Source organism: Polypterus senegalus, chromosome 9 (genome assembly GCF_016835505.1).
Source record: "Polypterus senegalus isolate Bchr_013 chromosome 9, ASM1683550v1, whole genome shotgun sequence".
NCBI classification, from domain to species: domain Eukaryota; kingdom Metazoa; phylum Chordata; class Cladistia; order Polypteriformes; family Polypteridae; genus Polypterus; species Polypterus senegalus.
In genome coordinates this window covers 133,965,862-133,984,027 of record NC_053162.1, presented here as the reverse complement: position 1 = coordinate 133,984,027, position 18,166 = coordinate 133,965,862, and the positions used below count along the sequence as shown (strand labels likewise).

General features: G+C 36.6%; 1 protein-coding gene across 1 annotated transcript in view; it reads right to left on the bottom strand.

Annotated features, from left to right (window-relative positions):
• The window catches only part of LOC120535830 (ubiquitin-associated and SH3 domain-containing protein B-like), a 218,373-nt gene that overhangs the window by 28,608 nt on the left and 171,599 nt on the right, over nt 1–18,166 (bottom strand). Inside the window, exons 5-9 of the mRNA XM_039763934.1 lie at nt 16,210–16,379; nt 13,465–13,673; nt 8,856–8,988; nt 4,663–4,783; nt 3,401–3,523 (exon numbers count right to left, since the gene is read on the bottom strand). Of these exons, the coding sequence (XP_039619868.1) occupies nt 3,401–3,523; nt 4,663–4,783; nt 8,856–8,988; nt 13,465–13,673; nt 16,210–16,379 (756 nt within the window). The remainder of the gene's footprint in view (nt 1–3,400; nt 3,524–4,662; nt 4,784–8,855; nt 8,989–13,464; nt 13,674–16,209; nt 16,380–18,166) is intronic.

Sequence of the window (18,166 nt, the reverse complement as noted above, 5' to 3'; positions counted from 1 at the left end):
CGCTCAGTTCAGAAGCCTGCATCTCTGATGGTATGGGGTTGCATGAGTGCGTGTGGCATGGGCAGCTTGCATGTCTGGAAAGGCACCATCAATGCAGAAAAATATATTCAGGTTCTAGAACAACATATGCTCCCATCCAGACGTCATCTCTTTCAGGGAAGACCCTGCATTTTTCAACAAGATAATGCCAGACCACATTCTGCATCAATCACAACATCATGGCTGCGTAGGAGAAGGATCCGGGTACTGAAATGGCCAGTCTGCAGTCCAGATCTTTCACCTATAGAGAACATTTGGCGCATCATAAAGAGGAAGGTGCGACAAAGAAGGCCCAAGATGATTGAACAGTTAGAGGCCTGTATTAGACAAGAATGGGAGAGCATTCCTATTTCTAGACTTGAGAAACTGGTCTCCTCGGTCCCCAGACGTCTGTTAAGTGTTGTAAGAAGGGGAAATGCCACACAGTGGTGAAAATGGCCTTGTCCCAACTTTTTTGGGATTTGTTGACACCATGAAATTCTGAATCAACATATTTTTCCCTTAAAATGATACATTTTCTCAGTTTAAACTTTTGTTCCGTGATTTATGTTCTATTCTGAATAAAATATTAGAAGTTGGCACCTCGACATCATTGCATTCAGTTTTTATTCACGATTTGTATAGTGTCCCAACTTTTTTGGAATCCGGTTTGTATTATTTTGCTTGGCAACATCTAACATGTCAGTTACATGATAAAAAAACACTATTACTTCTAATAATACCTATATGTTTCTCTAAATTGTAGCATCTTAGTGAATTACAAACTTTTTGCAACATGTTCAGATACATCTGGATAGTTTTTCATGTTTTAGCAAAGAGCAGAACACTGAGTATAGTGGCAGAAATTCAGAAAATTAGTCCAAGAAACATAAAACTGTCATCAAGACAGCTATTTACTTAATAAGACAATGTGAAAAAAGTAATTTCTTGTGCTTCTCCTGCTCATAAATACAGAACACCAAGTTTACCACCACTAGAAAACAAACCACAAAAATCATCCTTTTTATTCTTTTATTTTTAAAGTTTCTGAAGAAAATAAAAAAAGTTTGGAGTTTCCAACCATAAGACTGCATTGTAAAGTCTATGTAGCCCAGTTCCTGGCTGGCAGAGCTTATGCTACCTAAGAATGTGATCTTGCTACTCCTGCTACTGTACATACAGCGCAAAACAGGCCATCCACCTGTTGGATATTTTTAACTGCCTATTTGATAGTTGTAATGTTTCTTCTAAAAATATGAAGCAAAGAAACTGAAAACTTACCACAAAGGATTGTTTTTTGTATTTTTGCATTCAAATCATGCATCTAATCTAAAATGTGACTTACTATGTAAAAAACGGAAACACTGCCCATTTTAAAAGTACACAAGTGAATAATTAGGAATTTCTTATTAAAAGTGAGTGACAAAAAAAAAAGAAAAGTTGAAGAGTTTAATCCTCAACTAACAACATAGTAGTCAATTTTGACTAGTCTTAAAACAGGGAAAGGGGAAACTCTTGCATATTTCTGTGTAACTTAATTCCTGCTTAAAAACAAAGTCATTCAGTAATGCAGAGGTCAAAAGAGAAGTGTTTGCTGAGGCTGCTTACTTGCTGTTGGAAGATTTCAAAACTAAAGATGAAATCTGACCTGTTGTCACTGACTTCCAGGTGTAAAGTAAGATGACAATGTGAAGCTATGGATAAAGACTGAGGATCGACTACAAAAAAGAAAAAGGTGCACATCGTTTTTTTCCTTACAATCTGTTTAATTAACCAATGGATTCATTTTATCATACAGACAATGTGAAAGTTTTCCAAATATTATTTAATGCTAATGCATAATTTACTAACAGGCATTGCACAGAAAGATTTAAAAAATAAAAGACATAATGGAGTATATCCTCATCTGTCTGTGTAACCTGATAATAAGTGTGATGATAGAGATAATAGAGAAATACATTAATACAAATTTAGAACTGCAAATATGCAGAATCATTAATTTTAAAAAGCTGCAATTTTGTAAAAACTGCCATAATTTCTTTAAATTAATATGAAATGTTTTAAATTATATTGTAAGTATTCAATAGATGGTGCTAAATTTAGATTTATGGATTAATGAACTCAAGAATCCTTGACATTTTTTTTCTTTGCCAAGGTGGTAGGAGGGCTGAAGTTCATGCCCAAAAACATTGTGCATAAGATAGGAACCAAACGTGGACTGAACACTAATCCATTCCATGGGACACTCGAGCACACACACACACAAACAAGTTCATAATGAAATGCTGTTCTAAATTATGCACTAGTGTTACTTGCAATGTAGAGTACAAATGATTACATATGCACATTTATGAAGGTTTTGAGTTTAGCAGCCATACTACATAAACTTCAGAACAGGTAATCCACCTCAAGCTACCCATGTTTAGGCCAAGCCTGTACTTGGATGGGAGACTATCTAGGAAAAATGTGGGTTGCTGCTGGAAGAGATGTTGGTAAAGCTAGCAGAGACCCCTTAATCATTGTCTGCCTCTAACTGACTATCTCTCTCATCCTTTCGCCACCTAATAGGTAGTGTGTGATGAGTTTACTAGCATAAAATGGCTACCATTGAATGCTACACATTGCTGATGGTTGAAGAGGGTCCTCACTCTAAGTAAAGTGCTTCAAGTAGTGAGAAAAGAGCTATATAGTGTCTTCTTTTTTCCTTTTAAAAGATTCGAATTATATGTGGGACACTAGTGTACTGATTGCATTGGGTGACAGAAGCTTTGAATGGATTTGGTATCAGGAGATGTTGGCAAGTCAAAAATTTTAAACTGGGCAAATGTTTTCATAACCAGAAATGTAATAACAATAATGAATGAATACAGAAATCTTTTGAGAGAATCCACAATTTTGGACAACCAAGAAGTGCAAGGCTTAACTTTTGTACTCCCAACCCCATGATGCCAAGCGAAGCACCTAGCAATGGTATAGCAATCAACAACAAATAACTCTGAAAATGACCGTGCTCATAAGTAAAACAGCATGCCATCACTGAAAACATACTAAGTACAAAAACGAATGTGACCATGACATACATTGACCTCTAAAACCCCTAAAACAAAGTGTTAATAATTTTTGGAGATGATAGAGAAACTATGAAGAAAACATAAGATAAAGCTTGATCATAACAAGTAGCAATAAGTTATACAGTGATCACAGCACTTATACTTATCATTCCAATGCACACATCCCACAACAATAAACTCATACAACGATAAGAAGTTGTGCTGATTTAATCAATTGAAATAGAATTGCATTCCGTAATTTAAACATTAAAGAGCATTAATGTATTGCCACCTGTTACAGTGGAAACATCTAACCTACTTTCATCACTTACCTACTAGCCTGGCTTGCGTTGACCCAAAGACTGTGATGGGTGCATCTCTGTCATAATCCCGGAATCCACCACTCCGCTGAGGTAAACTGGCAGGCATGTTTAAATTCGTACGGACATATCTACCTGGAGAATATATAAACCTACAGTTCAGCCACATAAACGGACAATGTTGAATGTGAGGTAGAAGCAGCAAATGAAGAATTGTAGGGTGTCATTTACAGTTGCTAGCTCCCTTTATTATGAAGCTGCCAAGTCTCACTCAGATGTGGTAGAGCATGCTAATTGACAAAGGCTGATTTTGGTCTCCTTCAAACATAATTTTTTCAGATGTCACAGGATGTCTAAGCCTGTCATGTTATCTAGGAATGATCAGAGCTTAATTAATAAACTTGAAACAGTCAATATGAATAAAAGTATTCCAATTTGATATCTTTGTTAAAAGTATAATGTAAGAAAAACACATGTGAACATTAGAGGTGAAAAAGATAAAAAGCAAATTAGTTGGTAGACTACCCCCATCCCGAAAAAAAATGGTGTGAATGTTGTAGGTGAGGATATTGAATAGGTAATTAGTATGCCCTATCAGTAATATTTGATGTGTTTCAAACTTAGTTTTGTTAAACTTGCTTGTATGGAATAGTATTTGATTTTAATAATACTTTATCAGCTGAGACAGCAAAACTGTAGTAGGAAATCAGCAGTGGACATGCTTCCCAGTCAAAACGAAATCAACCTAGCCGGGTTTTTATACTGAAAAGAAAACTGGAAGAGTGACTTTCCAGTCATACGTAACCCGGCAGATCAGCTCAGGTATACAGATGCAAACAGGGGAGCTTCCAACTAACTGTGCACATACACTGGCACATAGCCATGTAAACACATTCTTAATGCATCTCGACCTGACCAGAAATGTCAGCAAATTCAGATGGGTTCTGGGCCCAAAAACACCCAAGAAACCAAATCACAGACTTACCAAGATAGGGAGATGCGAACTTCCTACATCCAGCATTTTTGCTTTTTTAAATGGAGAAAATCAAATGGTTGGGTGGTCCTGCTTCATGAGAAAGCTGTCATATTTCAGGTGAATAACTGACTGCCATTGAGTTTTACTGATGCTGTGTGAGTGCAGGTACACCAAATGGAGAATCTGTTAATTTTTGTACTTCAGGAAGACACTGTCTTGCCTATGCACTAGTATGGAACTGTCAACATAATTACATACTGTATTGTCTTCAGAATGATTAATGGGGCATAGTTCTCACCTTTCACATCGAAACACTGTGAAAGCCAGTGCTTTCCAAATACAACATCCATCCTCTCACCATGTCGGCACACAAATAGGCAGCGCTTTGGAATTTGTGTGTGTGGGTTTAGCCGCAGTACCTGTAAAATGAGCATTCATGTAAAGCAATTACCCAACAGAAGGATGCTGAAACATGAAAAACCAACAGATAGAGCCATGAACTGAAAACATACCTCTGGACAGAAAAGTATCTCTTACCAATTATATATACCAGATTCTTTCATAAATAGAGACTTAAATTTATTTTCATGCAGAAAAGATGATGTGCCCCCTAGACCTCTCTCACCTTTTCTATTACAGATAACAAATCAAATGGATTTTCTGCTAACTAGACTAATTAAAATTTTTGAAAATATTTTTTACTTAATTATTAAAAAAGCAAATATGGCTAGCCTGCACACAAATAACGCTGGACAATGACAATGCTTCCTGAAGACTTTCTGGGTGTATCTTATGAGGTTTGGGTTGCTGGTTTTTCCTTGCATGTACTGGTTTCATTGCACTCACCTATTTTTGTGATTTCCTCCCATGAGTATACATTTACAATACCACCACTACAACTGGAAATCTATGGTGATCTCAAAGTAGTGACGCTGCTATTGGGAATTGCAGCTCAGATATACCAAGTACTACTGTTTCATTTGTGAACGGGAGAGCCGTGCTCATTACAGTAAAAAAAGCAACGGGCTGCTCTGTAAGCATCTGGTTCCAAGGCAGAAAAATGTGGCACAAAAGCCACTTGCCTACCTAGCAAAGATCTTTTTTGCCTCCTCTTCATATAAAAATTGGAAAGATGAAAAAACAAGGAAGGTGGAGGAATTCAGTATTTGAGACGGATGTTACCACAAATAACTGATGCCAAGATAAAGGAAAATATTTTTTATGGCCCACAAATCAGACACATCATCAATGACAAATGGTTTGATGATCTTCTAGTGGTGCCAGAGCAAATCACATGGAAGGCATTCTAGGATGCTGTTGAGAATTTTCTTGTCAACCACAGAGCATGAAACTATATCCATCTGGTTGACAACATTAGAAAAATCAGCAATATTGGAAAGCTGTGATGAGAACAAACTATTCAACCCAACAAGCTCATCCATCCTATTCACCCAGGCTGCCCAAAATAAAACCAAGCTAAGATCTGAAGGTCCCCAAAGTTCTGCTCTCCACCAGACTACTTGGTAATTTATTCCATGCGTCGATAGTTCTTTGCGTGAAGAAAAACTTTCTAACATTTGTATGAAATTTCCAATTGTGTCCCTGTGTTCTTATTGCAGAATTTACTTTAAAGTGACAACTAAAGTCCGCCACTACTACTCTGATGCCTTTTCAATAACTTGTATTGGGTATTTGTTTTCTCATCAGGCAAACTGACCTCCCTCAAAATTTGAATGAATAAATGAATCAGTAACTGATTTGGCATAAAATGTTTCTCTGTTCTTAAACAGACAATAAGAAAAAATCCACAAAGATTTTTGAATGACAGTTACATAAATGTTAGAGGTTGGTACAGTACATTGACTTCTAAATTCAAAATGAACTTTACTGACAAATTCTTTGAAGTATAATTGTATATGTTCTAAAATTCAACAAAATCAGCTGAGTGAGAGCCAAGTTGTTTCAAAAAGACAGATAAAAGAACAGACAGATATATAATAACAATAGATTTTTCATAAAGGTTCATGTAGTTATACATAGAATGTCACAAACATTTCCACTGACCAGTTCCTGGGTAGAGGAGGAATGGTTAAACAGCCGTGAACTGTTCAGCTATCATGTTCAAAAATGTTGTTTTTTTCTTTTAGTAACATGATGGAGTGTCTATGGACACAATAGTCTCTTCTCTTCTGAATGTGATATGTTCAGCAATAAAAACTAATGGGATAAAACAATATACAGACTGTATATATACTGGGTGCATGTGCAACATGTCTGTCTGTTAGCAAGTGCTGCAATAGACTGATAGCTCATTCGTGGCTGGTTCCTGCCTTTAGCCAGGTGTAACAGGGATAGGCTCTGCTCAATGGATTTAGAGGTTTCTGAAAGAGAGTTTATTGAAGGACTTCTGATACCATCATAAGGTGATACTTTGATTACTGGTATTGTCTTACAGCTCCAGAAGACTGCACTGAAATCCTAGCTCAGTCACTGTTTGTGCAAAGAATGCCTGTCCTTTCTCTGCCCACATACTGCAGGTTTCTGCAGGCACAACTATTTTTCCTACATCCTAAAAATATGTATGGGAGGGTAATTGGTGACGCTAAACTAGCCCTAGCGTGTGTGTGGGTGTTGGATGGATTGGTGTCCAGGGTTGTCTCCTGTCTTTGCCTCCAGCTGCTGAGATAATCTTTACTTCCTCAATAACTTGTACTAGAATACATCCGTATTATAATAAAATGAATGTCTTTCCAGGACTGAAAAATAGCTGGAAAGTTAAGGTTGCAGGATATATTATGATTTCTGTATATTTTTGGCAGGTTCATCTGTGAGTTATAATCCAATTATGAGGAATCCAATTTAAAGAAACATTCATTTGCTCAACTGTCTGTCACCCCAAATCGTAATTATTACAAAGTGGCTGGTCACAGCCTTGCCAAGGGTGACCTCATTAGTGTAATTCCTCTGTCATAATGGTTGTATTACCTGCATGACACAAATGAAGGAAGGATCCTCTTTTATGTCAAGCAAAAGTATAATATACAACTGGAAAACAGCGGGGAGGCTAGTGGTTAGATTTAAAAATAAGGCCACAGAGGTGTAATTAAAGTGGAATGGGGGAGCACAAAATCGAGCAATATCAATTGGGGTCATCTAGGAACAGTACAGAATGTGATGACACTCACTTTGGGGTATTTTTGCAACCTAACATCAGCAAAATCAAGGAACTAATTATTGAGTTTTTCTGCACCAAGGAACATCTACAACTGGCCACTATTCAGGGAGTTAATGTAGAGGTAGCTACAAATACTTGGGGGCCCACATCAGTGACAACCTGGACAGGACTAATACCACTGAGAAACTATATAAGGAAAGGCAGAGCACACTCGTTTTTTTTAGGAAAAATGAATTCCTTTAATATGAGTAATGACACCCTTTAAATGTTCTATAATTCTGTGATAGCCAGTATGCTGTGGTGTGCTGGGTTAGTAACATCATTTCAAGAGAGCTCCACCAGTAACCCACAAGCTAATTAAGAAGGCAGGGTCAGTTATGGGATGCATTGTCGACTCAATGAAAGTAATAGAGAATGAAGGCAAATTTGATAACTATTATGAGCAATGCTGCACATCCTCCCTGTGACACTAGCATTGAGCACTTTTAGCCAACAAATTATCTAACAAAAGTGTGTCAAGAAACGCTTCTGGGGCTATTTCAGTATGTATAGACAATATGCCTTTATAATGTCAATTGTGAATGTGCTCTTATCTTTAGCCAAATCAGACGTTTTCTTCTTTTTTGTAACTGTTGTATTTGAGGTAGGTAGTTCTTTAATGTTATAATATTTCTTGAGCTTCTGTTGAAAGTTAAAAGTCCCCTTTGGGAGAAATAACGTAATAGATATATATTTATGGGAGTTTTAATATGATTCTGTCAACTAGTGGACAGAGTTAGGACAAAAACCTGAAACAACAGTAATATGAAATCGTGAGAAGGTAGAAAGGCAAGTGAAATTTACTGGTAGGTGGACAAGTCAACTTGTTTAACCATGATGCAACAACTTAGTGAGTGATTCTTAACAAATATTGCATGAATGATGTCTTACAACAATCAAAATGGGAAATGTAGACCAACATTAATACTACTTAATTACAGCATGCATGAATCAACACCAAATGGATGTTCCTGCCCACAACTTTGGGTAAGATGTTGCAAATTCGGGTTTAGTCACTTGATCACAAACTAGTAACCAAGGAAACAAATATAACAAAAGAGCTACATTCCTTGATTTTCTCAATCCACTTGTCTTTAAAATGTAGTTATAAATTATTTGGTATGCACAAAAGTCCTTTGACTTCATTAACAGAACTTAAATAATGTAACATTAGGATATTTCTCAAGTGTCCTTGAATGGGTAGCACAGAAAGTGCTTGCAACTCCTTAGTGCTCCATTAGATGGCACCCCAGGCTAGTTCAGAAGCTCATGCGTACCTGCATTGGCTGACAGATCACACTGAGACTGGGAGACTCTGCTGGGCCATGTTCTTCTAGTAGCTTGCCATCCAAGACCCTGTCACTCATGCCAAATCCTATTGGTGAACCTAGATTGAGGAATGAATAAGACCTGGACAAGGAAGTAAAAAAAGAGATGGTAAAGACAACTGGGCAACAGTGCTAAAGTAAGTTGTGCACCCACACTGTAGGCTAGCATATGATCCAGGCCTGGGACAGAAAACGAATTTACAGCCCCTTAAAAGGTAGGCAGGAAGACAGCTGTGCTAGAGACCTGGTCGTTTTAAGGAAACTATTGGGGGTGAAGGTACAAGGAACCCAGGTTAACTGGGAGAAGGTTAGCTGTTCTCTATATTGATATTAGGGAGACTGGGTGAAACCAACTAGAAAGGGTTTGAGCCTTCCCTAGCTCAGAGCATAAGAGGCAGTGTGAAGCAATGGTTGATATTTTTACTTTATTACTGCAGTGTGTGGACACTGAAAATAGGACAGAATGGGAGCATTTGTTGATATGGTCATAGCTTCCTGATACTTCAAAGTTCTCACATTACTGTAGGTCTCTGGTGATACACAGCATGTATAATTGGCTACACGGTGTTTCCCCCCAAACACAGGACAGAAAAGACCTCAGGCTCAAAGCCTAATTGAAGACTTTACAGTATATTGGACCTTTGCTTTTCAGTACCAGCTGTATGTAGAAGAAATTACCAAATTCTAATGAATCCCATTAAACAGTAAGGACAGAATGAGATGCAAGACTTCTGAGTGCACTAGTGGCACTGTGGTGCAGTAAGGAACAAGCTTGCCCCCTTTCATTCCGACCATACTCACTTGCCATAAGTCACATAACCTACTAGTACTCCATTTCTAAAAAGTAAATGTCACAAATTTCATTGTATTGTGGTCTGATCTGATAAGACACCTGTGGTAAAAGTGTTTGCCAAACACAATAAATAATCATTTACATTATATCTCTACAGAAACATGTGGTATGTCTTATCAATGGAGGTACAATAGAAATGGATGGCACAGTACAAGAGCAGCACACAGAAACACCCTCAGAAAGAGAGGAACATCTGCATTTACAGGGATGATACATTTTATTATTTCAGTGCAGAACAAATAACACTGCCAGGGGCCTATAATTCCTATTTGTATGCTAGATGCCCTGGAAGGGATGTACACAGGGGTCTTGGGAGTTTGAAATGTGGCCTAGGCAGAGGCATGTATTGTTCCCCCTGGATAACATATTCTTTTTCTATAAGGAGGGCCAGACAGTTATAATGAATGCCTTTCCCTCCATACAGAATAAAAGACCTCTACACCAACATTTGGTTTCAAGTAGGGAGAGCAAGGAGCAGTTAGGTAGAAAGGCAGCAAAAGAGCTGTGAAGGCGACCTGGCCCACTTAAGGGAACTGATGAGTGAAGGAGTTAGGGGCTGCTACAGGGAAAACGTGGGACAGGATTTAAAGTAACTTCAAGCTGAGAGTTTACCTAATTGTGGAGTTGGGAAATGGGGAAAACAGGAATAAGAAGCTAGCGGTCAAGAGCTGTCAGTAGTGTTTGGGGAGGGGATCAATGGGGTTCTGAGGAATTAATGGGAGGGTCTGGGCAGCAAACTTTAAGGTAAGCAAGTGGGTAAGTCACAAATACCTGGCACAACATGACTTGAACCCATGTGAAGCTGGTCCAGGGGTTAAATAAGATTTGCTTTAATTTTATTACTTTTGTGGTCCTTTACTTAATAAATATTCATTAATATGTACACTGGTCTCCTAGGTGTCATTCTGGGTTAGGGTCACTATAGAGATGTGGCACAAGTGTCAGAGATCAATTTTTCACCTCAAATATTGATCTTTATTTCATAAGGCATAATTCAAGACAATACATATCTCAAAGTAATTTACAGGCCTATTTTTATATAAATGTCTACAATTAATGTGCATGCAGGTTAAGTGACATGATGTTGGCCACACAGCATGTCAGTGCTGACTCCTGAACCTGCAGATTTTTAACTTTCATTTAATACTAGATCATTCTGTGTTAAAACAATAACAAAACACTGGTTGCATTTTCTGCCTTTATTACCTAATTTCATGGTGCACAACCCAGACCATACTGCATTTATAAAATAATGAGAAAAGGGTCACTCATAATAATATATATTAATATATCAGACAAGGAACTGAGTTCTATCTTTCATAACATTTACTCTTCATCAGCCTGAGCTAAGCAGGGTACAATTCATTTGGTGTATAAATTGTAGAACACAAACCACTTATCTAAAATTTAAGAGTGACAGAATTTTAACTATGAACGGGGTCATCAACCATTGGTCTCGCTGGGGCTTCTAAGCCATTTTGTGGAAAATATTTGCTGATCCTCCTCTAATCTGCCTTTCTTCTCATGTTTTCTTATACATAAGAAACCATTTTATGATGAGCTTGTTGTTCACATGGAGGAGGGGGTATTAAAGTTTGATAATTCAATAGATCTTCATTTTCTGTAATGTTGTAATAATTTGTGTTTTACTTATTATCACACAGTCTTTAAGTTTAATACAATTCACAAAAACATAATACAGTATTTATATTGCCCTTCCAAGGAGTATCGTCCCAAAGTGATTCACACAACATTTGGTTCTTACTGGAAGAATTTCACCCGAAACTTAAATATCAGTTGACTTTTTGAGCCTGATTGCATGAAAAAATCATCAATATTTAATATTCTCAGAAAATCCATATACACACTGTGCTAAGCACTATAATTGTGGATCTGTCCTGAGGTTGGAGGGGATTTCCCAGCACTGAATACTTGCAAATATGAGATCATATATTATGTTGACTCGTAAGCCAACAGACCAAGAATTCTGGAGATAATGATTTACAGAAAAGTGCAAACAGGAGAGATTACCGTGATCAGTAGCATGACAGTACCAGAAAAGACAAAATAGGATGCAAAAAATAAATAACCTAAACCTAAATAAATACTTTTGGTTAAAACTATACTACTGTATCTAGTAATGAACATTTCTATACTCTATGCTTACAAACAGAGGATATTTCTATTCTCAATCAGCTTATTTCAGTGTGCACCCCTAGATTAATGGTTCTCAAACTTTTTTTTTTTCTCATAACCCAATTTTGTCTTTTTTGTGTCATCAATACCCAGAATTGCTTGGAGAATCGACAAACTAATGCTGTTTGCTTTAAATTCCCACAGAAACCCATCTAAAAACACGGCACAAAGCATATGTCATCCTCTTCCATTTAGTACTACTGTGAATTACAACTCTACACAACTCAAAATAGGACAACACATGACCCCAAATGGGTCACAACCCATAATTTAAGAATGTATGCCTTAGATGATCAAAGACAACAGTGGAAGCTCGACAAGAATCACACATAATGAAAAAAATTTTATCATCTATAAGATACATTTTTTCATTAATTTACAGAAAGCATAGTGTAATTCAGTTAAAAAAAAAACGATACATTCACACTGTACATTTAGTACATTACTAAATCTATTGAAAATATTTCAGGAAAAAGAAACAAATTGTGAAGCATGTCACCAAGTGCCAAGATTTACTGGATCGTAAGTTTTGAGAAAAATCTGCACTCAAATCACACTGAGAAAAAACAGCACATTAGTCACTTTTGTATTGACAACTACTCCTAATCCTCTAGTATCATTATTTTGACTGTTCCACAGAAGTGTGGATGGTCTATTGGTTATGGGATCCTTACAGGTTATCCTTTTCTCCCTGTCCATTTGACTGCAACAAATATTTTTAATTGACACTGAAAGTTGCTGGTATAACTATTTTTTCTTAGGTAATTAGTCTATTGCTACTTGTAAATAACTTTGAGCTACATTTCCATATTAAAATGAGTTATATAATGAATGTTGCTGTTGTAACATGGGACAAAATTATGCCATGAAAAATTTATTATTACTCTCTACATTGCTTGCTGGTTGTCTCACTCTGCTCAGCTGGTTGAATCCGAACCCATTCTAAATTGCTTAATAGTAGGATATATTTTTTTTAGCTAAAGTTAGAAAAAAGTCAGATTTTGGTTATCATTGCTGCCCTGTCTATCATTCCGAAGGTGGACTCAATGTGGAAACCTCTTTGTATTTCACCAAAGACATTGTGATTTTGCATATTACCTGAGTGCTCGAAAAGGGCTAGATGATCAGTTGGAAAATGGCAGTCTTTTGCTGTTCTCTAATATTGGACTAATTTTTATATATTCATACTTTTTCAATCATATATTAATATTTTGTTAAGGGTGCCACAATATAATGCAGTTCCATGGCCACTGCTGCATGTCATTCAGTGATATATTTGTTAAGCAGGAGGTGTATGTGAATACTTGGCATTAGCTCAATCCTTTTCAATGTGGGAAATGGATTATGCGAAGGATGCATGTTTTCGCCTCTTCTGTTTGTGATTTCATACAAATAAAATAAATATGCAGCTAATTTATGGAGAGTATGACATTTGGGATCTTACACCTGTATCTCTAGAATATTTAAGTAATGTCACACAGGTCTAAAGATAAGACAACCATTTCTTACCCGTGAAAAACCCAGGTATCACACTCATCTGCCCGAAGGATATAGTTCTCTGGTAAGAGGCCCGAGCAGCCAGTAGTCAGTGAGGTACCATAGATCCAGCCCTCACTGGTGGTGGTCTGCTCCATTGGTGACATGAAGATAAAGTCTCCTGGCACCAGCTCTAGCTCATCTTCATTTTGAGGTGTGTAAGGGTACATCACTCTTAAAGTCTATAAGACAGAATGAGAATGATTTGGAGCAATTGGTAAGTGAAATAATAGCAGCTTATGGATTCTCTGCTTTATTCTGCAGCAGATTTACTGCTTTTTAAGCAGTTATTATGAAAATTGCATATGAACTAGTTCATAGTGTGAAATTAGCAAAGCTGAAAAAAAAATAAAAAAGTGTACATCATGAAATCTAAACTTGATTATGAAAGACATTAAAGACAAGGCTTCAAAACATAACACAGCATTATATAAAATTCCTATCCCCAATTAATTCAATGTAGGGTCTCAGGAGAAGCTTAAAAACAGATTACAGATATTTTAGACGTAGTCAACGGAGCCGGCTTGTGATCACCCATTTAGTTACCTTCTTATGTCACAGTCTGCCAAGCAATGCATTTTGATTTTACGCATTCCCAAGTGCTCAAGGTACCAAATAATATGTTTACTCTGGCTTCTGCCTGTGACTTCAAAAACTCAATCTCATTTGGAAAGAAAAGTTTTTTTTTGCTCTAAACAGGTTAAAGTGCTTGCTCTATTAACTATGCTAAATCATGGGTGATTTGTACTGCTTATATGGCATTATATCCAGCCATATAAGTAATGGAGGGTGTTGTGTTCCCTAGGCAAAGATGACACATTCACTCAGAAGGGCAAACGTTTAGATGAATTGTGATATGTAAACATGGAATGCAATAGTAAGGTTTAGGAACATTTATTCATGTGCACAGATATTCCATAAATCATTCCTAGGAACTTAGTAAGTAACTGTATGTTCATATTTAGTATTATGAATTTTTTTCATTTCACCAGTGCCTTCAATATCATCCAGCCATCCCTGTTAAGGGGTAAACTCAGTGATATGCAAGTGGATCACCCTATGGTACCTTGGATAATGGACTATCTGTAGAGCAGATCACAGTTTGTGAGACTCAAGGACTGTGTTTCTGATACAGATATGAGCAACACTGGAGCACCATAAGGAGCAGTCTTGTCTCCTTTTCTCTTCACTCTGTATGTCTAAAACTATAAATATAACACCAACTCATGTTACTTGTAGAAATTCCCAGGTGATTCTGCCCTGTTGGGGTGTATCTCTAAGGGGGATGAGACAAGAGTATTGGAGAACTTTGTTTCTTGGTGCAAAGAGAACTTTCTGCATCTTAACATAGGGAAAAACAAAGAAATGGTTATAGACTTTCACTGCACCAAAGAGACTGTATGTCCGGTCACTATTCAGGGAGTACATGTAGAGGTGGTGCACTGCTACAAGCACTTGGGGGGTTCAAATTCAATGAGAGGTTGGACTGGTCTCATAAAACAGATGACCTATAAAGGAAAGAACAGAGCAGAGTCTTTTGTTCTTAGGAGACTGTGTTCCTTTAATGTGGGTAGTGACATTCTTCATATCTTCTATAACTCTGTGATAGCCAAAGTGATTTTCTACACTGTGGTGTGCTGGTCTGGTAATATCACTTAAAGAGGGACCCACAGATTTCACAAGCTAATTAAAAGGGCAGGCTCAGTTATGGGACACACTCTGGACCCCTTGAAGTAGTAGCAAAGGAGAGAATTAAAACAAAACTGAGTGCCATTATGAACAATGTTACACATCCTCTCCATGACACACTATCACTGAAGACTTTCTGCCAACGAATCATTCAGCAGAAGAGTGTCAGGAAATACTATGGGGGCTACTTTATATCCCTGCATAATGCATCACTATGGATGTGACTGCCAAGTGAGAAGTTTTCTTTCTTTTTAAATTTTCTTCCTTTATAGTTATTCTGATGTGTGTTCAGACCATAGTGTGTGCATGTACATATATATATATATACACATATATATATACACATATATATATATATACACATATATATACATATACATATATATATATATATATATATATATATATACATATATATATATATATATATACATATATATATATATATATATATATATATATATATATATATATATATATATATATATATATATATATATATATATATATGCATCTATTTATGTATTTATGAATTTAAAGAGCTTCTATAAAAGGCCAAATTCTCCCCTTGGGGACAAACATTCTTTTGTCTCTATCTTTCACACATTTTTATAAATGATGTCATAAAGCATCAAGTGGATGGATTCTTATAACAAAATTAGTGCTGTCGTAAGTAAGTGGGGTAAAACCTACATATAACTGAACAAGCTACAAAACTGTGGACTACAATCTACATAACTGAGGACTACAAAAAAGAGGACTTTAATAACTGAGAAGCAATAATTGATAGACAATGGAATATACAGTACAAGGAGAGCTCAGTTCAAGATAAAATAGTGGACAGGTGAAATCCTCTAGGTATAATCATATCCAGTTTACTGTAGCAGCACCTTGAGCAGACATGATGAAGACTTTTGACTTCAGGCAACTAAATATTGTTAAAGTTAGATAGCAGGTAGCCAAATTTTGTATTGAGGGAGGGGATGGAGGATTTTGTTGGAGGTTTAAAGCAAATAACATTGATACTACCTCATGATTCGCAAAACGGATGTCCCTAGAGAAAAGAGCAGCCACCCAATCACAGCCCAACTTGATATCAATAGTTTTGGCCAGTTTCTCCAGTGTACCCAGATGGTTAGCTTGGAAGTGGTATGCCAGGGTGACATGGAGTTGTTTCTTATGTGGTTCCACATGGACATCTGAAAATAAAAAACAGGTAGTTAGAAGACTTGGGGGAAGACAAAACCAAATAAACCATGAAAATCAACTAACTGCTGTATCAGAAATGGGTGTTGCAGAGACAGCAGAAGATTCTCAATTGGTGTAGACAGAAATGGCCCAATGGACTTTTTTTTATTTTTTCCTTGTTTAAATGATTTTCATTATATATTGTTTTAGCTTTTCTGATTTTAAACTTGTTTTTTCAGTATATTCATCATTTCAGCTATTAATGTAACTTCTAGTTTCTATTATGTGGGAGACACTTCTACAGCCTCATGTCACACTAAAACGGCATCATTACAAAGCCTTCAAACATCGCACGCCTCATCTGAGTGGTCACGGGAGTTCCCATCCCTCCCTATCCATGTTCTATTTCTGTTCCTCTACGCTGATTCTTACTGTGCCAATTTACAGCCAACAAATAACCTAAAAAGTATTAATGTGGGATTTGGGAGAAAACTGGACTGCTTGGAGAAAAAAAAAAATCTATGCAGGAATTGACAGAATAAGCAAAGTCTACACAGATGGTGCCTAAATTTGAAAAAGCATTCTGGATCAGGTCCTGTCTATGTCCTCTGTTTGGAAATAAACCAGTGATCATGGCTGTATTATAAAAAAAAAAGGATTGCAGCTATCTCTAAGCTTCAAAACCTTGTTAAAAAAGCAGACATACTGTACTTGTAAGCTAATTTTAACAAGGTACAGCTCTTGATTTCCATCATGCTACACAAATTGTGTTTACTAGTGAGGATAAGGAGTGAATATGACTGTGACTATAAAACAAAACCAAGATCTGGCATAGTTTGTGCTTTGTTACTATTTAGTATGCTTTGTAAAGCATGGTAAAAGAACATTTTTTCAGTAATTGCCAGGGACATGGCCCCCACATATATAATGGAAATTACATTCTTGGATATAGCAATTTCACTTGCAAAGTGTACTTGTTCTATAAAGGAACTAATACTGAAGAACATTCACGTGGGTTGTATGATTATTTCAAGTACAAACGTTCCCTGTTTTTATGCTAATCTTTTATCCATTACCTGTGGTTAATTATTCCACCACCTGATTTTTGTTTCATTTTTAGTACCAAAAAAATACAACCATCAAAAAACAAGTTTTGCTCAAAATAGTAGTAACTATTATTGTTATATAAATGGCACAGTAGTACTGTGGTTAGTGTTGCTAGCTTTGAGCTACAGAGACCTGGGTTTGAAACCAGACACAAATACACATATAAAAGTGACTAAATATTGCAGTCTGTAATTTCCATTGTATGTGCTCCCAATGTTTACATAGTGATTCTATGGCTAATCTGTTTTCCTCCAATATCTTAAAAATATGCATGTTGAGCTTACTGATTGTTCCAAAAGTATGTGCATGAATGTGCTCTTTCATAGATGGATGCTATGCCTGTTGTTGATTCTTGCCTATGAGTCCTATTAGAGCAGGCTTCATTCTCCACTGCACTGATTTGAATTACATGGAATTGAAAATGGATGGATGACATGTAATTCCATTACTTCAAAAACACTGTTACAATTTTGTCAGTTGCTCTGATATTTCACAGAAATATGGAAGCTCAACATATGCTTCCTTAATGCAAGAAAATAACATTTGCATGTTTGCAGAAACTCTGGTATGGCACCTAACTATTATCCATCAATACGATGGTCAATGTAGGACCACATTCACAAATTAAGACTGCTGATGAGAATAACAGAAATACACAATCCTGCAAGTAAATTCTGCAATTGAAACCTGT